Source organism: Ursus americanus, chromosome 4, assembly GCF_024610735.1.
Source record: "Ursus americanus isolate L20-20 chromosome 4, mUrsAme1.1.p, whole genome shotgun sequence".
NCBI classification, from domain to species: domain Eukaryota; kingdom Metazoa; phylum Chordata; class Mammalia; order Carnivora; family Ursidae; genus Ursus; species Ursus americanus.
This window is the reverse complement of record NC_142130.1, coordinates 45,228,113-45,250,736: the sequence shown is the minus strand read 5'-3', so window position 1 is coordinate 45,250,736 and position 22,624 is coordinate 45,228,113. Positions and strand designations below refer to the sequence as shown.

Sequence of the window (22,624 nt, the reverse complement as noted above, 5' to 3'; positions counted from 1 at the left end):
ATTAACCTCTCTGCCTAGGTTCCTCTCCTTGTCAGGTAGGGATAATAGTAACTGCTACCTTCCATGGTAAGTAAGCCCGTGCTTTGAAATCTCTGGCTAAAGATGCTACATCAACACAAATGATTAATATTAGAACATAATGCATGTATGCACATAAAACACCAGCACAGTGCTCTTTTAATGCTTATATAATATCTATAAATACTGCTCTTCCATGCTCTCTCTTCACTTTAGGTCAGAGAAGAATATAATCATAGCATGTCACTAATCCAATTTCTCAAAATATGGAGGAAATATATTTTTTAAAGCTCCATATCATCCTTTTGAGAATCACTAAACCTGCTAATCCCTCATGGTCTCTGTAGCAGTTGCACAATGCCCCCCCCCCCCCCCCCCCCCCCCGCCCGTGCGCCATTAAGCCTTTGGCACCTTTTCAAATGTTGGCTAAATTACTTTTTCTGGAAACTGGAACCATCAGGGGAAGACCAGGGGAATGAAATTGGCTAGTGATATTAAAATTTTGGTTGTTTAACATTTAACTGGCTCTCAACTACGTGTTGAAGTGCTATCTAAACAGATAATTAGCTAGTCGCTGCACAGTGGGCTTTATCTAAATTTAGCAGTGAAATTAGGTTTAGAGAATGAGAAAATAGGAAAAGAAATTTTCTCAAGGGAAACGGTGGTGTCAGCACAGCTGAGGAATGTCACAATAGCTACATTTCGTCAATTATGATCATCATCAGGGGATCTCCGGGAAAGACTCAGGACAAGGTTTATTCATAAGCGCATCCTGAGGATAGACGATGGAAAGGAGTGGCTGCAGGAGACAGGCTGGATGAGAGACAGAGAGAAAGAGAGAGAGAGAGAGAGAGAGAGAATGAGAATGGAGGAAGAGAGGTACTAAACCGAGCACTAGGAGACAGGATGGGAGGTGGAAGTTGAGAAAGAAAAAAGAGTGGTAGGCAGGGGTAGAATGGTGTAGGTTTGGAGGTGAGTAAAACACTGTAAACCGGTGGGTGGAGGGTGGGGAGGCCCTAGTGATGGAAGGGGTGTGATCTTGGTGGCAGGCAAGCATTAGTTTAGCTGAGACAGGCGGCTAAATCCTTGTTCGACTTTCCTTCTTATTGGGAGCACATTTCTGGCTTTTTGGTGGAGATTCCAGGACCTACATAAAATTAATGGTGTCCGGACTGAGGACGTGTGTCCTCTGCCTACAGTCCCCCTCGGGACAGTCCAAACTGTCCTCCACCCCTGCAGAACCGCCAGTGGCTGTAGCTTCAAGGTCAGGCCACGAGGGCTGTGCGTAGCTGGCGGATGAAGAGGGTAGGGCACGTAGCCACCTGGGGTGAGGGAGGGTCGTGGTGGATCCCAGACCTCTCACCGGCAAATACTTAACACTTCCCGAGGTCGCTTTACTGCGATCCGTTCAGAGAACAGGCAATGAAAATAAAATTACACGTGCGAACATGCAAATGAAACAAAACCAAAGAAAAGCACCACCGCACTCTAGGCGCTCCGATGGGGGAAATCCACGGCCTCCTGTTGCCAGTTGCCCGACGAGAACAGCGGACAGCTCGGCGGCCGGAGAAGCAAGAGAGAAAAAGCAAACCTTCTGGGGCCCCTCTTCTCGCCCGGCTCCGCTGACCCTTCCACCAAGCCGCCCTCCCAAGAGAAAGGAGCAAGAAAAACGCCTGTGCAAACAAGCCTCGGGGGGCTGGGGGAAGTGGAGCTGGCAAGAAGGGAGGGAATCGGAGAGCGCCGCTGTCCCGGGAAGCAGGAAGGAGAAAGTCTCTCCTTTCAGCCCCCAGCGTCCCCGGCGAGGAGGAAGATGACTAGTTCTGCAGGCTACGTTCAGCCTCCTAGACAGGGACCTTTAGCGTGGGCAACGGAAGGGCAGCCCCATCCTGCCTTCCCTCCTTACCCCCCCTCCTGTCCCGGCTCCCCGCCAGAGGGAGAGCGCGGCCCGGGCAAGGCGAGCCGCCAGCATGATTGTCCCGCCGCCCTCCGCCTCGGTCTGCGCCCTGGCCGCGGTGGACCCGCGAGGGGCGGAGTGGGCGAGACCATTGGAAAGGTTGGGAAGGGGGAACGAGGCGGGGACGAGGCAGGAACGAGGGGCGGGGCCTACTAACCTAGTCCAGATTTTCCTGTCCTCTTGAAAGCCCTGCTTGGAGAGAGACCCGTTATCAAAGTGGAGAGAAGAGATTTTCTTTTTTTTTTTTTGAAGGGGGAGGAGCGTGTGTAGGAGGGCGGGGTGGGAGGAGACGCGGCTTGCAGTCCGCGATCAGACGGGAGCTGGAGTTGTGCGGCGAGGGCGGGCGAGTCCCAGCGCCGGCTCTGAGGGTCGGCTTCCTCTCCCCCTCCCGTGCGGGGCGGGGTGGTGCGTTCCGAGTTCCCAGGAGTTCGAGGCGGGCGGGTGCCTGGGGGAGGGGAGTGGCGGCGGCGGCGGCGGCGGGCGGCTCCCGCCTCAGCCTCGGCAGTGGCGTCGGCGACGGCGGTGTCGAGGCAGCCGTGAGCGCTCGGCTGGGTGTCAGCCGGCGGCGACGGCTCAAGAACTGGGAGTTGGGGACCCGCGCGCCGGACCTTCTGCCGCCGCCGTCGCGCTGCGGCCGCTGCTGCCGCCGCCCAGACCCTAAAGCGCCGGGGCCGGGGGAGTCGGGGGGGCGGCTGAGCGAGCGGGCCGGGGGGAGGGTGGGGGATGGCGCGGACCCCGGGGCCGGCCCCGCTGTGTCCCGGAGGTGGCAAAGCACAACTTTCCTCCGCTTCTCTCCCCGGGGCCGGACTCCTGCTGCCGCCCCCGACGCCACCACCGCTACTGCTGCTGCTCTTCCCGCTGCTGCTCTTCTCCCGGCTCTGTGGTAGGTGAACCTCGGCGGCCGGCGCGGGCTGAGGGAGGCGCGACCGAGGGTCCCGGCGCCTCGGCCGGCCGGCGCGGGCCGTTCTCCGGGGCGGCGAGGCAGTTGTGCTCGGCGGTTGGCTGCGCGAGCGGGTGCTGCGGACTTTGGCTGGAAACTTTTCACCGCGCCCGGGGCGAGGCCGGGGAAGGGCCGGGGCCGGCGAGTGCAGCGCCGGCCGCCCGCTCCCCTCCCCTCCCCCGCTCGCCGCGCCGTTGCCCTACGCTGAGTGCTGGGTGCGCGGGGAGCTCCTCAGTGTTTGCTCCGGGGACCGTTACCTCCTCGCTCTTCCGCGGAGGAAGCCGAGAGCGCGGACTTCTGGGCTGGGGCGAAGGTGCCGGGCTGCACGTTTGCTGCCTCCGTTTTTTCCCTGTGAAACTTGAGCTCTGAGCCCGGATACCTTTAGGGACCAGAGCCCGACGGGATGAAACCTTTGGCTCCCAACCCCTCATCGCCTTCCACCCTGGAGAAGGCACCATCTCAGCCCACCCTGCGGCATCCTCTACAGTCAGTTTTCTAAGGTCGTCCGGCCGGGTTCTGCCCTGGCAGCCTCTGGATCGCGTTGCATTGAGCCGGTCGCTGCCTTCCAGTTTGTGGGACGTCTCTCACACTCTCCGTGTTTATTTTAGCGAACCCTGTTTGTCCTCGGGACTTCGATTTATGTGTTCAGTACCCGACTGCATCCACTGTGCTACGGCGTTCTGATCAGAACAAACCCCACGCCTCTTCCCCGTCTCTCTCTTCCCTCATTTTATGTTACAGTTGTCCTGTCACATTTGAGAGTTAGTCTCTTTGTAAATTCTGTTCTTAGGTATCGGAGACTACAAGTCCACTTGTTAAGGATCGTGTAAAAAAATTTTGATCTCATGCAAGAGAGATGGACGTAAGTGATCATTAATGGAAGGCGGTGATTTGGGAAAGTAAGGTCACCAGTCTTTGGGGATTAGCTCTGTCTTTTGGCAGTACTGAAATACTGCAAGAAGTTATTCATTTCTAAGACTCTTACTTGGTGAGGAAGGTGGAGAAGCAAAAACTTAACGCTTGCGTAAAGATTGGTTTACCCAAGGCATTTTTATTGGTACATAAGGCTGCTGTTGGATCTGTGTTTAATGAAATCGTAAATGAAACCAGAAGTCTTATCGGTATTTATTAAAAGGAGAGATGTGTGCAGATAGCTGGGATGGTGTGATTTAGAAGAAAGAGCGTCCTGTTCCGGGAGGTGTGTCAGGGTAGTTGGTTATGAGGGAGACAGAGTTTTCAAGAGATTGAGTGCCCCTTATAGGCTGAGAATTTCCTCTACCAGTTCACCATCACGTTTCAAGCATTGTTATGAAAGTTTCTGATTTACAGAGTGTAGTCTGATAAATGGCTTGTTATCTAATCTACATTGTTTCTGTAGCTCCACTCCCCAGCTGTTTGGTTCCACAACACAGTTTTTAATGCTGTTACCTCTTAAAATTGATGCAAGATTCTAGGTTGAATTTATGTACTGTTCTTTTCCATTAGGGAGGATTGTGGATTACTATTGGGTGGGAGAAAAGTTGGAAGGGTGTTAACAGTTCACTAGCCTGATTTAGATTGTGTTATGGACCAAGTGAATAATTATTTGTATCTCTAATAAAGGCTTATCTGGGTGGGCAAAGCCTTATAGAACACTGAAACTAGGTAATATGTGCAGATAATCAAGGATATAGAATTTGAGTAATAATTTCATAGTGCTTGTTCAAGTGAAGTGTTGATTACTTTTGAAGGACTGCATTGGCTTTCATGTGGAAGAAGAAGAGTTGTTTTTGTTTTTTTAAATCTCTTTAGTAATGTCCTATTGGAGGGGCTTGATATTTTTATTTTAGGTTCTAAAAATTGAAGTAATGTAGGCAAATGGACCATGATTTAGAGCAGGTATGAGTTCAAGTTTTTAGAGTCACTTCTGCTTGTAGTTGTGGAGACAGGCGCTAGCACTGTGTTACTGTGTGCACTGTTCTTTTAAAGAGCTTCCTTTTCTGGCTTATAGTGTTAATAACACCCTAATTTGTGAACCCTTATGACAAGTTTTTTTCCATCAACCTCTATTTTAGACAGTCTTTGAGTAGGGCACAGTTGTCCTGACTTACGGATGTTTAATAAATATGGACGAAGAATTTTCTTCATGTAACCTGTTAGTTGATTTGACATTCATAGTACTACTGACAAGATTTTGTGTGTACTCTTGTTTGAGTAGTCAGTTTTAGAGTTGAAAAGATTTTTAGGCTTTAAAGAGATGATTATCTGACTTGTTAATCAGAATGCTTTACTTGTTCACCATGTACGGATATTTTTTTCTTTTTGTTGCTATTTTTTGATAATGCTGCTTATGTACGTTTAGCATGACCTTAACTATGCTTAATATCTGCAATATCATCTATTAGTGCAAGGTAATTTTTATAACATGTTCGTTTGCTTTAAAAAAAAACAACCCTTGCAACTGGTAGACTTGATATTCTGAAAGCTGTAATAAATTACATCTATGTTGTTTTGAGGGTATACACTGTCTTATTTGAAGAACTGAACTTTTAAAATGTTTACAAACTCAGGTTTTTTGCTTTTTGTTTTTTAAGCCTAAGAAATTCCTAGGTATAAAGGTCAGGGGGACTAGATTTACAATACCATGTTAACTTCATAAATCTCGTTTATTTAAAGCTCATTATTCGGGAATTCCATATTTCTTCTTTTAATTGAAGTAGAGTTAACACACAATATTACATTAGTTTCAGCCATATTTCTTTATGATGGCAGTACTCAATTCATAGGTGATTAGATTTATCTCACTTTCCTTCCACCATTTTTCTTGAAAGTTAGAGGATACTAGCAGGGATATGGTATCGGTGAAGGAGAAGGGAAAGAGTTCTTGACCTTTGTCAATTCTTATTTGAATCTAGGATCTATGACTTTCCATTTTTATCAAGATGTTATCTGAAGATGGGTGTTAGAAGGTGATAAAAAAGAAGATCTAGGGGTGCCTGGGTGGCTCAGATGGTTGAGTGTCTGCCTTCGGTTCAGGCCATGATCCCAGCTTTCTGGGATGAGCCCCGCATCCCGCTCCCTGCTCTGCCGGGGGCCTGCTTTTCCCTCTCCCTCTGCCTGCTGCTCTCCCTGCTTGTTCATTCTCTCTCTCTCTGTCAAATAAATAAATAAAATATTAAAAAAAAAAAAAGAAGATCTAATATTATATTGAAACTTTAACAGCAATTATAGTACTTTCTGTATTCCTGGCACTTGTTAAGCACTTGGCTACATAAAACGTGAGTAAGGCAGTGTCCTGTCTTCAAGGAGCTTACAGCATTGTGATGATAGACATGAAGGAAATAGTTCCTCATAGGACAGTGCAGTGTTTATGATAGAGATCTGCATGACGCACTGTGGGGTTGTCCAGAAGGGGGGTACCTAACCCATTAGGTAGAGATATATGAATGTGAACTGAGAAAAAAAATACTTAAAAAAAAATCAGTTGAGGAGCACTTGGGTGGCTCAGTTGGTTGAGCATCCCACTCTTGATTTCAGCTCAGGTCATGATCTCAGGGTCCTAGGATCAAGCCCCATCGGGCTCCTCCTCTGGCGGAGTCTTTTTCCCTCCCTCTCCCTCTGCCCTTGCCTTTCAAATAAATAAATAAATCTTAAAAAAAATAAAATCAGTTGAGTCACATCTTATTGAGATGAGGCATTGTGGTAGGTGGTACAAGTTTGCTTTCTCTCTCTCTCTGCTCTTTATGGTTTAGATACTAAATAGGCAGTTTGATTCTGAAAAAAGGCTGCCACGTACTAGCTTTTTGAATCCTTGGCAAGCTATTTAACCTCAGTAAACGTAAGGTTTTTCATCTTAAAAAAAAAGATGTTATCACCTTGCCTATAGAATTGTTGAGAGAATGTAAAGCAAAGAATAAAATAAAACACTTAGGGTGTATGGAATATAGTAAACATTCAAATGTTAGCATTTATTAGATTGCACCTTATAAACTAACCTGTCTGGTATTTATCATTCTTAAATTCTACCCTGATGTCTTGAATAATTGGGTTTTCAAGGTAATTGACTTCCGTATTTGCACTTTACATCTTTATTTTGAGAAATGCGGTTAGCGTTCCTCAAATATTTGTTAAATTTACTTCAGATAAACATTCAGAAGACCAATTTTCAGAATATTAGGATACAGCGAAATTAACTAACTTGTGTAATTGAATGGAACCAAGTTGAATCTTCCTTGATGATGTAGAATGCATTTTAAGATTTGGTAGTTCTGTAAGGTTGCTTGGAATGTTAGTGTTTATATTGAAAATGTAGGGTTGGAGAAAAGTGTCACAATTAAGCCCGCTTTATCAAGTTACTGATAGTATCAGATTGGGGCCTATATTACATACTGCCTGTATAAATCTTTCTGCATCCTAAACAGATATAATGGGAAAGTGAACCAAATTTAGAAGCAAGCAAGAAGACCCAAATCTTCCATTCTTGCATTTAGCTACAGCATCAGAAATAGGAATTGGAAAAAGCTGGGCAATTATATATTTGTGTATGCATGTGTGTATTTACCATCTTATCTTACTTATTTCACCTGTGCTTCTGTATATTTATATATATTTAATGATTCAGAAGGTTGTACATTTTGCATCAGATGTACATTTTGCATCGGTGTAGTTAAGAAGTAAAACTTATGGTTTATTGTCTGCTATTTGAAAATTATTGAAAAGCTGGATGAGATACCCTTGTTAAAAAATAGAGTATTTTGACGTTTTGTAACTTGCCCCTTTAAAATTAGAGAGTAAATAGCGTACTTCTATAGCATATTCTATAATCTGTTAAGGTACTCATAACAATTCATAATAAAGACAAACTAGTTTGTGAAAGATGTGAGATTTAATTAATAATGGCTATTAATACATAAATGTAGGATAAAATCAGATAATCCTTAAGTTAATAATGGAATGACTACTAAAGATGATTTTTTGTGCCAGGCATTCAGGTCCAAAAATCTAAGTACCATAAATGTCATACTTTTCATTACCTTTTGTATTTTTATCTAAAATTCTTTGAAGTCTTGAATCTGTATCCTTTCCTGAATTTTATAAAACTTAAGATTTATATATTTATAATAGGATCTGACATAGTTAATCATTGATTTAAATAAAATTTGTTGTGAATCTTTATCAAGGGTGAGCTTTAAGTTTTTTCCTAAATGACTCACTTATTATATGATAAGTCATTAATTTAAAATTTTAGTGAGAGCTGCCCCTTATGAGTTTAGGTACAGCCATTTTGCAGGTGCTGTAGTTGTTTTAGAAAGGGTATTGTATTTCAGGCTTAATCTGAATTTTACATATTCTTTTTAATACAGCATCCAGGGAGATTGTTTTTCTTGCAATTCCCCAACAGTCATCTGCTAATTAAGATGAGTAGGAGAAAACTACCTGTTGCATTGTGAGTAGATATGCATAAACTGGAATTTGAGGCATGTGTAAAAATATGCCAGCTCATAACTGGATTAAGTGGCTCAGAATTGGCGGTATGCTTTTCAGCACCTCAGATGATTATTTTGTAGGTGTAAGATAGTAAATTATACATGTGGCTCTATAGATAGGAGAAGAAAGTTTAAAAAACTTTGATTTTCTTTAACTTTAATGGTTAAAAAGAATCAAAGTTGTTCTTATTTTAAATAGGTTGGCTTTGCACTAGGTGGAGGCTTTTTAGGCTCTCAGCCTAGGGTTGTTCAGAAGAAATAAATTAAAGGTGGGGGGGACTATAAATCACTGTTCTCAGCTGGCCAGGGTCAGCAAAAATGGGGTGTGCAGGTGCATTCATATTAGTTACTAGGAAATCTTTTTCAAACAGCCTTCTAGGCCCACTGAGTTCTTACCTAGATTGACAAGTTTTGCAGGAGGGGTGGATAAGGAGACTGGGGATTGGGGCATTTTATTTTGAGAGACATCTTCAGATGATTCATTCTTTCCTCGATGAGTGCTATTTATTACAACATTTTAATTTATGATTTGACCCGATGTGGTCCCTCTTTTTCTGAAAGAATATATTCCACTATTTTGTTCACTAATGTATCAGAAGTGCTTGGCATGTAGTAAGCACTCGGATTTCTTTTATTTCAAGAGTTTAACAGCAGAATCAAATTTAATCTAATCCAGCACTGCCCATCAGAAATATAATGTGAGCCATATACATAATTTTAGGTTATGCTGATACCACATTAAAAATAATAAAAGAAACAGGTGAAATTAACCTTAATAATACATTTTATTTAACACAGCATAACCAAAATATCACTTCATCGTGCAATTTGATATTAAAAAATTGAGATCTTTTACATTTTCTTTCCTAGTAAGTCTTTGAAATTTGGTGTGTATTTTACACTACCAATCATTATTTAAACTAGCTGTATTTCATGTGTTTGGTAGTCAGTTGTGGCTGGAGGCTACCATATTGGTCAGTGCAGGTTTAAACTGTACATGTCTCTGAAGTAGATTGTGCCCTTCTTTGGTCCTTACTTACAAGGCCTAAAATGACATTACTCTGCCTGCCTACCTACTCAAATTCTAAAGTATCTGGTTTAAGATTAATTTTCTCTGTGAAGCTTTCTCTCACCACTTCTTGCCTAAAGTGAGCAAATTCTTTGTAAAGTAGTCTTTATATGTATTAAGTAGTATTTAATTAAAAGTTGTTTTGTGATACGTGCTCTTCGCAGTAAAGATCTTGCCTCAGGCTTCATTGTATATATCATAACACATATCACAGAATAAACACAAATTATTTTTCAGACTATATCGATTTTAACATTTGCTTTTTTTCCTGTTTAAGAAACTGACCAAATTTGCTATACTGTAAATGACATCAAGAGAATACTTAGTTTATGATTTCATCTTTCATGTCGAAATAAAATAATAAAATAGAATAATAGCTATACTAAGTAACTATGAAGCTTTTCTGAACTTGATTTTATTTCTTATCTGATCCTAGATATTTTTTATTCCTTAGTCCCTGGATGCCTACCCTCTTCTGTGTTTAATAATGTGACATGTGGTCATTAGAGGGAAAGCTTACACATTCTGTTCACTTTTTTTCCCATGTTTTTAGGTTTAGAGCAATGTTTGCCAAGGTGTTTCTGTGGAATTGAAGTCTTAGAAGATATGTTTCTGGGAGAAAGTACCATGGTTAAATAGACTTGGGAATGGGAAAAATTAACCATCTAACCCCCTTATGTAAAGTCACTATGTGCATTAGTTTATTAATAGTCTTAAGAAATTCTTCCATGAGATATCCTGTTGTACAAATCAATTAAACATTTTTTTTGTGTAATACTTGTTATGTTGCAGAAACTACATTTTACGAAACACACTAGAAAATATATCCTTAAAGAGATTTGTATATTTGATATTATTCCTATTTTGACACTCCTATTCCTACCTTCCAAGATAGGGGGATTGAATATATATATATATGTGTGTGTGTGTGTGTGTGTGTGTATATTTAGTTTATGTTTATACAAATCTATTATATATTATTATATGTATAATAAACTAGAAGAGGTTGGTAGGTTTTAAAGATGTTGCTTGATGAGGTAGTTCTTCATCGGTTTTTCTTTTTTCTAAAAATTCCTTTTGCTGTCTTTAGTTCTCTTTATTCCCCATTGTCTTATCCATTTTGAATCTGAGATGTGTGCAAAATTGACTTCCTAGGAGGAATGCAATGCAATTTTTTTTCCTTTGGTATTGCAAAATCAGTTGTGTATTATTTATCCCAGGACATAATGTAGTTTAAGCAGCTTCTGTGTGACATACCTCACTTTATGTATAATACATCTCACTCTGGGTTTGAATTTTTGAAATAAATTGGGTAAATTTAAGATGGCCAGTTGTTTTGTAATGGAAATATGTCGGTGCTGTTATTGGGAAGGACATGAAAAAACCAAGAGGCAGTCATAAAAATAGGTGCATACAGTGAGGACTCCAACTCAGCGTTGAGAACATTGTATAAAATTAAGAGTATTCTTGACTCATCTAATGGCTTCAATTTAGAGGAAAAACAAAAATATTAATGAAATGTTAGTATTGCTTAGCTGTGGTGAGACCATTTTCATATAGTAACACTTTCTACGTGTTATCCATGATAGACATTATTGTCATTACTAAAATATCTTAGGCCCTTGTTTTTGAAATTTTTTAATATGATTTCTAATTTAGTCATAGCTATTGCAGGCTAGATTAAGATTCATTTCACAAGTGTCCTGTCATTATGAAGTCCAAATTCCCTTCTAATTTGATTTAGATTAGAGATAATCATTCATGGCTATAAGTTCAATTTAATATTGACTAAGTCACACCATTAAACTGTCTAGTTTTTAAATCTGCTTAGAGATACTCTGGTTCCTTTATTTTAAATGCAAAATTTTTAAAAAGCTTCTCTATTTATTTATTTTTTATTGAAGAGATTCAAGTGGAAGAAGGTACTTAGCTACAGTCGTATCCTTCTCATTAAGGGCACAGGGCTAGAACATCATAGCATTTTTCAATAAACCATGAGTCTGCATATGTTAATGGCTGTAGCAGCTGCTCTAAATCTCTGATTTCTGCTTGTTAAATTTAAAAGAGATTCAAAAAATTACCACAAAGAAAAGCCTTGAGTAGCATGTGCAAGTGATGCAGTTGTATCAACTTTTATAGTAGTTTCACCATTCTTATAAGCATTGTAAATATATGATTATAAATGTAATTATAAACATGATTATTTTATGATACAGCTTTGGCTAATTCATATTAAAACCAGAATGAACTTTAATATTAAAGTATAATGGTAGGAACTCCTAATTCTCTTTCAAATTGTTACCTTCTGTTGTTCACTAGTGCAATGTCCAAGATTTATTATTTTTTTCTTCTAAAGCTGGTATAGCTCCCATGGTTGCCTGACTGATTTTGAATAACAGAAAGAAGGCATATCAAGGCTAGAATTAATGACATTAATGATGACATCTCTTCTTAGCAAGAAATTAGATTGTTTATTGACATTCTTTTCTGTATTTAAGATAGATTATTTTTACACTTTTTAATGAGAAAGCATTTCAACTTTTAGATTCATAAGAATTAACAATTATGGTGGCTATTTTGAAGCCATGCATTGTTCATCAAACTTCTTTTTCCATATTGTGTATAAAAGGATCTGGACATTGACACAGTTTTGGTATATTAATAACTGATAGTGAAGATGTTTAAATACATAAGTAGTTGGTGAAATTTGTATAGAGCATGCAAAAATGTCTCATCTTCTAAAAGCTTTAATCCTAACAACATCTGTTAAAATACAAAAACAAATCTGAACTTGCCTAAGAAAAATACATGGCTGTCTTTGGGGATACTACTGTTACTTTGCTGCCCTCTACAGTCATCTAAAATAGTCACTCTAGATTTTTCTTCCATCAGATGATTAAAATACTTGATCTGTGAACTTTAAAATTCGGAAGTGGGTTGAGTAATATTTACTGTTAAAATACAATGTTTAGTCACAACAGTTGATCCATACCTGGAATGCAAAAAATAAAGGACTTAGAAATTAGAGCAGGGGATAAATGAGACGATTGAGCAGCAATCAGGAAATAGATAATACAGCACCAACCGATGGCTAGGTATTTAGAGGATACCTCAGTGAAATAAGACATGGTGCTTGGTGCCAAGTTTATAAACCCATTAGTAAGACTAACTGCATGCTAAAATATAGATGAAAAATATATTTGTAAGAACATTGCAAGAATATGATACAGCCTTATAAAAGATCAGTAAGGCCTGGAAGAGTCAAGGAAAACTAATTAGAGGTGATGAAACTTTTGAGCTCTTTCTTCAAGAATGGATTAAGTTCAGACCAGTAAAACAGGGTTATTTCAAACAGGGAAAAGAATATTAAAACACAAAGCATCTATTACATAGAAGGGACTATGTATGCAAGGGGCCTTGGACTCTTCTTAATAAATGTAAAACTTAATTGTTAGGAGATTTGGAATTACACGTGTGTGTGTGTGTGTGCACGCGCACGCGTGTTAAATCCAGTTACTTAGCCTCTCTGCCTGTTTCATTCCCTATAAAGTTGGCTAAGTACTTCATTTACAGAGCTGCTGTGAAAATTAAATGAAATCCTTATTAAACTGCAATAAAGTGTTGTGTAAATATAACTAACAATAATGCAAGGGAAAATGAATTGTCTTATATTAGAAATATAAAAGTATTGTGGGATTATAGAAGAAGGGGCAGTTTTATGGGCAATGGAGGAAGACTTAATAGAAGGCCTAATTTTGTAGCTGAACCTTGAAGGAAGAATTTAGATTTCCATTTGCGGGGAAAGTCAAAGAAAAAGGGCATTTCAGACTGAAAAAAAATAACTGGACTGAGAGCTCTGTGAAAGGAATGTTCCTGTGTGGTTCAAGCCTGAGCTTTTAGTAGGGAAGTCATGGAATTTTAAATACTTTGCTGATGGTGAGGAGAGTAGACTTTGTGTGGTAGGCAGTGAGGAGCCTTTGAAGGCAAGTAACTACTGAGTCTTTCTGTGATTTGAGGGTACTGTATAGCTCTGACAGCAATGTATAAGATACATTGGGGATATGAGAGACAAAAGGGAAAACCCTTGTAATTGTCCATGGAAGACAAGGTTGTGGAGACATATGGCAATTCGACAAAAGGCTTGAATGGAGAGATGGATCTGAGTAGATTACCTGGTGTTTGGATATCATAGTGGGTGAGGAAGGAAGAGTTGGATATATACTTAATGCTTGTCTTTTGAATGGCTAGAAAAGGATGGTAAAAGGATTGATTAATTTTAGTCCCATAACTTTTTTTTGGAGATATTTAAATTGTGTTGCCTCAGGGATATATTTTAGAGCTGTAGTTGGAAATTTATTATGAGGTGGTGGGGGTTGTATGTGGAATTGGGGATTATGGGGATTGAAGTATTTGGAATAGATGAATTGTTTGAGAGAGAGGAGGCAGAGGGGAGGAGAGAGGGAAGGAGAAGGGAAGGAAGAAGAGAGGAAAGGGAAGTGGGTAGGGGACTGGGGAACGTTTTTTAAGATTGCGGTATTTTAATTGCATAAGGGGGAGGGTGGATAATCTGGAAAAAAAACTTAATAAGTAGACCAATACATTTAGTAGTTTGGAGGAGTGCACGGATGACTCAGTAATTTAGTAAAAGTGATTAGAAGTCAAATTCAAAATATTAACAAGTGAGGGGATAGTTAAGAAGTAGTAGGGTAGGGCCTATTCTTGGGAAAGATGGAAAAGGGAAAGAGTACTTTAAAGGGGAAGAATAATGTATCAGTTGTTATGGGCTGAATGTTTGTCATCCCAAAATTGATATGTTGAAGCCCTAACTCCCAGTGTGATGGTATTAGGAAGGGTTCTTTGGGAAGTAATTAGATTTAGATGAGGTCTTGAGGTTAGAGCCCCATGATGAGATTTCCTTGTAAGCCGAGGAAGAGACATCAGAGTTTCCTGTCTACATCGTGTTGTGGATACAGTAAGAAGTCAGCTATCTGTAAGCCAGGAAGAGAGTTCTCACCAGAACTAACCATGCTAGCACTCTGATCTTGGACTTCCTATCCTCTGAACTATGAGAAATGTTTGCTGTTTAAGTTACTTAGTCTATGTATTTTGTTATGGCAGCCTGAGTGACTAAGACATCAGTCAAGGTTCTGAATTACAAACATTAGAAACTTAACTTTCATTAAAAGGAAATTTTCTGAAGGATATCAGGTGGTTCAGGTATGGAAATTAAGACCCAATGGAGGCTGGGCATCTAGAACCATATCCAGAACTACAGCCAAGATAATGTCAAGGGGCAGTCTGTCAAGGTCATTGTTTTTTGCTTCTTGAGACACTGGATGTTATAGCCTCGCCTCTTAGACTGGCATTGCTGTTCTTAGAAACTGGATATTTTTACCATAGCACAGGGGGATGTACTTTCTAATGGTGTCACTACAAAAAGTTGAAGAAAAGCTTTTTAAAAAAATTGATGTATACTTGACATACAGTGTTCTCTTAGTTTCAGATATACAACATAATGACTCGACAATTCTATGCATTAGGCTATGCTTACCACAATAAATATAGTTACCATTTGTTACCGTGCAATATTATTATAATATTATTGACTTCTTTATTTTCTATGCTATACTTATCATCCTCATGACTTATTTTATAACTGGAAGTTTGTACTTCTTGTCCCCTTCACCTATCTCACCCTTCCCTCCAACCCCCTTATGTCTGGCAACCACCCATTTGTTCTCTGTATTTGTGATTCTATTTGGTTCTATATTTGTTTTTTAGATTCTGTGTATAAGTAGAATCATATGGTACTTGTCTTTCTTTGTCTAACTGTTTTACTTAGCGTAATACTCTCTAGGTCCATCCATGTTGTCACAAATGGCGAGCTCTCATTCTTCTTTATGGCTGAGTAATAGTCCATTGTTGAGTGAGAGTGTGTGTGTGTGTGTGTGTGTGTGTACACATACCACACCTTCTTTATCCATTCATCTACTGATGGACACTCAGATTGCTTCCATAACCAGTAAATATACTGCAGTAAACGTAGAGGTGCATATATCTTTTTAAATTAGTGTCGTTTTCTTTGGATAAATACCCAGTAGTGAAATAACTGAATCATAGTATTTCTATTTTTAACTTTTTGAGGAACCTCTTGTACTGTTTTCCACAAGAGGTTTCACCAGTTTACAGTCCCACCAACAGTGCACTATATAGTTCTCTTTTCTCCACATCCTTTCCAACACTTGTTACATCTTGCCTTTTGATACTAGCTATTTTGACAGATGGGAGGCGATATATCTCATTGTGGTGTTGATTTGCATTTCTGTGATTAGTGATTTTGAGCATCTTTTCATGTGTTTGTTGGCCCTCTATATCTTCTTTGGAAAATGTGTGTTCAGGTTGTCTGCCCATTTTTAATTGCATTATGTATTTGTTGTGGTCCTGAGTTGTGTAAGTTCTTTACATATTTTGAATATTAACCTCTGTCAGGATACATCATTTGTAAATACCTGCTCCCGTGCAGTAAGTAATCTTTTTGTTTTGTTGATGGTTTCCTTAGCTGTGCAAGTTTTTTATTTGGGTGCTGTCCTAATAAGGTTTATTTTTGCTTTTGTTTCCCTTATCTGAGGAGGTATATGTAGAATACTGTTGCTAAGGCCAGTGTCCAATAGATTACTGCCTCTGTCTTCTTTAAGGAGTTGTATTGTTTCAGGTCTCACATTTAGGTCTTTAATGCATTTTATTTTTATGTATGCTATAAGAAAGTGGTCCAGTTTTATTTTTTCACATGTAGGTGTTCTGTTTTTCCAACGTCCTCTACTGAGGAGACTCACCCCCCCCTTGTATATTCTTGCCTCCTCTGTCATAGATTAATGACCATATAAATGTGGGTCTGTTTCAGGGCTCTCTGTTCTGTTTTGTTGATCTTTGTGTCTGTTTTATGCCAGTACTATACTTTTTAAATTAGTACAGCTTTGTAGTCTAATTTGAAGTCTGAGATTGCGATACCTCAAGCTTTGTTCTTAAGATTGTTTTGGCTATTTAAGATCTTTCATGGTTCTGTTAGGATTATTTGTTCTCGTTCTATGAAAAATACTATTTTTTTAAAATAGAGATTGCATTGAGTCTGTAGATTTCCTTGGGTACTATGGGCATTTTAACAATACTAATTTTTTCCATTCTATGAGCATGGTATAGCTTTTCATGTGTTTTTTGTGTGATCTTCACTTTCATCAATTTATTATAGTTTTCAGAGTACAGGTCTTTCATCTCTTTGATTAAATTTATTCCTAGGTATTTTATTCTTTTTGAAGCAATTATAAATGAGATTGTTTCCTTAATTTCTCTTAAAATCTTTTAATTTTTTATGGTGATATTTGTCTGTCTTTGGTGGGATGGGGGATAGGGGGTGGGGGGGCAGTGGGAGAAGCACCCTGATAATGGTAAGGTCCAGGAACAGAAAGTAAGTAGAAAGATTAACAATACAGATGGAGCCTTAGAAATGATGAGCAGCTCTTTTTTCTCCTAGATAGGGGGCAAAATGATGGGTGAAGATACAGAGACGACATGTCAAGGTCTAAGGGAGGTTATGGCAATGCTTGGATCTTAAGTGATGTAAGTGATGTTTTCTGAGAATAAATGAGTGTACGGTCATATGGGACTTCATAGAATTTTGGGCAAAAACGGAATAAGATATCAACCAAGAATGAATAAAATAATGGGTCAGTATTTGAAAGCATGAGTTGGCATAACATGAACTTATAAAATACAATGATGTGGAGATAGTAATAAGTTTATGTTCATGGTTAGTATTGAGCACTGTGTCTACCAGAATTATTCTAGGTACTGAGAAAAACTAGCTGATAAAGAGTAAAATATGGGGGTGCCTGGGTGGCTCAGTCGGTTAAGCGTCTGCCTTCAGCTCAGGTCATGATCCCAGGGTGCTGGGATTAAGCCCCACATTGGGTTTTCTGCTCAGTGGGGAGTCTGCTTCTCCCTCTCCCTCTGCCCCCCCCCCCCCCGCTTGTGTGAGCGCTCATGCTCTCTCTCTCTTTCTGAAATAAATAAAACCTTAAAAAAAAGAAAAATTATTACTTAACTAAATGTATGAAGATATTTTAGTGACCTTAGTTTTTTTATTTTTAGTTTAATTACATAGCGTCAAAGAACTTGTGTCTGATTTCAGTCTTTGGGCACATTAGGTCAATGTTGACAATTCCATGTATACTTGAAAAGAATGTACGTTGCCCTAGTTCAGTATTGTTTTCTCTGTGTGTTATGTATCAATTAGGTCAAGTTGGTTGCATTGTTCAATCTTTATCCCTTTTGATTTTTTCCCCTACTTTTTCAGTTAATTACTGTGAGGTGTCTTAAAATGATATTCCATGATGCGGATTTGTCTTTTTTTTTCTTCTTTTGATTCTGTCAAGTTTTGCTATGTATACTTTGAGGCTGAATTATGAAGTACAATTGGAATTGGAATTATTCTATCTTTTGGCACTTGACCCTTTTATCATTATTAAATAGCCCACTATCTCTCGCAATACTTCTTTCCTTAAAGTCTAATTTGTCTGATCTTAGTATAGCTACATTAGGTTTATTTTGGTTAGTGTTTGCATTTTATCTTGTCCCCAACCTTTACTTACAACCCCTCTATGCTTTTAAATTTAAGGTGTGTCCCTTGTAAGCAGCATTCAATTTTTAAATTAAAGCTGCTAATCTTTGTCTTTTATTTGGCATATTTAGTTATTTATAATTAATCACTTAAATATTTGGGCTTAAATATGTTACATTTTAATTTCTACTTGTGCATATGTTCTTTGTTTTATTCATTTATTCATTGCTTTCCTTTATATTACTTTTTATTCCATTTTCCTCCTTATTAAATTGTTAGTGTTGTAGTTTTTTATTGTTCCTTCAGTGGCTACTTTAGAGATTATAAAATACATTCTTGACTTTATTAAAGTTCAGTATAAATTAGTATGTGTATTATTCCTTTTTAGACAATACAGGAGACCATCTAACCCTTTAACTTTATCCTTTTTCTGCTATTAGTACTAGCATCTGTGTCTGTGTATGTTATCCTTTAAAGACCATGTTTAATACAGTAAATGTTTGTTTAGTTTTTGCAGTGTGTTTACCTTTTCTATAGTTCTTTCTCTCTGCATCTTGTAGTTTCTATCTGGAATCATTTTTCTTCTGCCTGAAGAACATCCTTTGTGTTTTCTTTAGTGAGAATCTGCTGATTTCTTTCTTTTCTTTTCTTTTTTTTTTTTGGCCTGAAATTTCTCTACTTTTGTAAAAATACATAACAGCTTTATTGATATAATTCACATGCTATTCACTAATTTAAAGTGCATAATTCATGGATTTTAGTACATTCAGAGCTGTGCAACCATAATCAGTCAGTTTAGAACATTTTCATCACTGTCTGCTCCAACCCCAAAGTAGTCATTCTCCCATTTCCCCTCGCCTCTGCCAGTACTAGGCAATCATTTATATAGTTAGTTTTTATAGCTCTACCTATTCTGTGCATTTCATATAGATATTACATAATATGTAGTCTAATACGTCTGATTCATTTTGTTTAGCATAACGATTTGAAGGTTCATCCATGTTGTATACATATATCGGTACTCATTCTTTTTTATTGCCGCATAATCCATTGTATGGATATATCACATTTTATTTATTCATCAGTTGATGGACATTTGCATTATTTATGCTTTTTGGCTATTACAAATAGTGTTGCTAATACATTCATGTATTAATTTTTGTGTGGACATATATTTTTATTTCACTTGGGTATTTACTTAGGAGTGGAACTGTGGTAATCAACCTTTTGAGGAAATGCCAGTTTGTTTTCCAAAGTGGTTGTACTGCTATACATTCCTACTGGCATTGTAGGGGGCTTTTCCAGGTCCTTAACAAACACTTCTTATTATTTGGCTTTTCTTTTTTTTTAAGATTTTATTTATTTGCTAGAGAATGAGCACAAGCAGGGGGAGGGGCAGAGGGAGAGGGACAAGCAGACCCCTGCTGAGCACATAGGCAGGCTCAATCACAGGACCCTGAGATTATGAGCTGAGCCCAAGTCAGTTGCTTAACTAACTGAGCCACACACGCGCCCCTCTGACTTTTTGATTGTAGCCATCATAGTGGGTGTGAGGTGGTATGTCGTTGTTTTAATTTGCATTTCCCTAATGGCTAATGATGTTGAGCACATTTTAATGTGCTTATTGGCCATTTGTGTATCTTATTTCAAGACATGTCCATTTAGATCCGTTGCTCATTTTTCAATTGGATTATTTGTAATTTCACTATTGAGTTGTAAGTTCTTTTTATATTCTAGGTTCAAATACCTTTGATCTATGACCTGCAATTTTTTTCTTGCAATCTGTAGACTGTATTTTTACTCTCTTGATGTTGTCCACTTAAGCACCAAAGTTTTTGTTTTTGTTTTTTGTTTTTTTTTAAAGATTTTATTTATTTATTCGACAGAGATAGAGACAGCCAGCGAGAGAGGGAACACAAGCAGGGGGAGTGGGAGAGGAAGAAGCAGGCTCATAGCAGAAGAGCCTGATGTGGGGCTCGATCCCAGATCGCCGGGATCACGTCCTGAGCCGAAGGCAGATGCTTAACCGCTGTGCCACCCAGGCCCCCCCAAAGTTTTTGTTTTTAATTAAGTCCAGTTTATCTCCTTTTTTATCCTTTTGTTGCTTGTGCTTTCAGTGTCCTATATAACTAAAAAGGTTTTGCTTAACATAAGTTCACGAAAATTTGCTACTATACTAGTTTTCATTCTTACGTTTATGTCTGTGATCTATTTTGGATTAATTTTTATGTATGCTGTGACATTTTTTATGTAGATATTCAGTTGTCCCAGGACTGTTTGTTGAAAGATTATTCTTTTCCCTTTGAATTGTACCGGCACCCTTATTGAAAATAATTGACGTTAAATGTAATAAACTTAATACTGGATTCTCCATACTATTCTGTTGGTCTCTCTATCTTAATGATAGTTTCACACAGTGTTGATTACTGTATACAATTTTGCCATATGTTTTTCATTACTATATAGTTTTGCGGAGTCTTGAAATTTAGGTGTTAGTCTTCTAATTTTGTTCTTTTTTTTTTTTGGGTTGTCTCTTCCCGCTCCCTTTAATTTCCGTATGAATTTAAGGTAACCTTGTCAGTTTCAGCAGTGATGCCAGAAACTACACAATAGGGTTAATCAGGGAAAGTTTAACTTAAAGAATTATTAACTTTGATAAAAGAAAAAACTATGCAATATAAGGAGACTGTGTGGTATGGGAAGGCTGTGAGGGAGTGTACCCAAGGAAGGACAAACTTAGAAGGGGCTCAGACTTTGTTGAGAAGGTACAGTTCAGGACACCTGATAGTAGAGAAGGCTGGAGCTTGTCTGGAGTTATCAGACAAGGAATAAACTATTTTCTGGGAGTACAAGTGGTGATATGAGTTTGTAGTGGGAGTTCTGGTGCTAGTGGGACAGTAGACTTTTGAGAACATTTGGGCTGCATGGAATCTGTGGTTTTTGTTTTATGAGAGCTGAGGAATGGTTATTGCCTGGCTGAGGCTGTAATTTCTAGGGAGACTGAGTTCTGGACACGTGGCTGGCTCTTCCCAGTATCCCCACACCCACTCTGCTTACTCGTAGTCTGCATTGGACATGGCAGGAAAGCCTCTCCCTCCTGCAGAATTCCTATAGCACCATCTTCTGAGAAAGCTTAACACCATATTTACATGAAAGAAGTGCTTAAAGGAATTCCATTTATCAGAGAGCATATATGAATGGTGCATTTGGAGTTGACAGACAATAAATTGAAACACATTCGTCTCCATAGCGTAAAGGCACTTTAAAGGTACATGAATTAGAAGCTAAATATTATGTGTTCTGCTGTCTCTTTTAAGCCAGATGATATGAAGCCTGTCTATGTTAATGCTTTTCTAGAAATTTTGAGACTAAACATTCATGTAAATAAAACATTTTAATTTAAATATTTAGAAAGTATTTGGAATATAGAAACAGCATAAATTTAATTCTTTTTAAATTTCTACTAGTCTGTTTTTCGAATGTTATAATTTGCATTAACTTTTGACTTATGTGAGATACTTATTCTGCAGATGCTGTTTTACTGCTTTAAATTTTGACAGTTATCATATTTCATCAAGTGCAAGAGGTCATTGATTAAGAGATACACTGATTTTATATACCATTAAGGAAGAAAAAAACAATGACAGTACTTTCCTATCACCTGGAATTTTTATTTTATGTGTATTGACTTATTTTATATTTATTGGACTTTTATTTCATACTTAACCAATATTCCTGGATTTTTAGAAGTCATCATAACTTGTGTGCATCCATGAAAAGCAAAATATAAGTGGGAAAATGGTGTAGATATTTCTAGTCTTCAAATTCAGAGTCCTTCTTTATATTGTTTTTTGCCCCTGTGCTGTAAAGAACTCTTTGATGCTCTCTTTATTAAAAGATGTGTTTGTAGCATAAGGAATATAGTTAATAGTATTTGATAACTGTATATGATGACAACTGGTAATACGTGGTGAGCATTTTGTAACGTATACAGTTGTCAAATGACTATGTTGTACACTTGAAACTAATATAATACTGTATGTCAATAAGACTTCAAAAAAAGAAAGAAAGAAAGAAAAAGATGTGTTGTAGAGTTACAAGACCACCCTTAGATTCAGTAATTCTCTAAGAAGACTCATAGGACTCAGCATGTATTTGTACTCAAGGTTATGATTTATTACAGTAAAGGCTCCCACGCTAAGCAAAAGGTCATGATGCAAAGGCTGGGGAATATCAGGCACAAGCTTCCAGAGCCCTCACCCAGTGGAGTGAAACAGCATATACTTAATTCCCCCAGGATGACTCATAACGACATGGGTGAAATGTTGCTAGCCATGGAAGCTTATTAGAGACTCCATGAACAGAATTTTTTTTGGAGATTGATCATGTAGGCCTAGCACATAACCAAATTCCAGATTCTTAGAAAAGTAGGCGTTCATAGTAAACCTGTTGTTTGTACAAAATAGTTAAGGCACAGTGAGCCCCTGTTACCAATTGATGGTGAGAACTTTCCTCACATCTTTTAAGTTACCCACCATTAGCCAAAGGCCATCCTTACATGAAA

At 38.7% G+C, this 22,624-nt stretch overlaps 1 protein-coding gene across 2 annotated transcripts in view; it reads left to right on the top strand.

Annotated features, from left to right (window-relative positions):
* Positions 1–2,613: 2,613 nt before the first annotated feature.
* Positions 2,614–22,624, top strand: part of NECTIN3 (nectin cell adhesion molecule 3) — a 124,366-nt gene continuing 104,355 nt past the window's right edge. Inside the window, exon 1 of one of the 2 annotated variants that reach the window (XM_045785237.2) lies at positions 2,614–2,855. In XM_045785237.2, coding sequence (XP_045641193.2) covers positions 2,696–2,855 — 160 coding nt within the window. In that variant the 5' untranslated portion in view covers positions 2,614–2,695. The remainder of the gene's footprint in view (positions 2,856–22,624) is intronic. The other variant, XM_045785235.2, reaches the window with a different exon arrangement.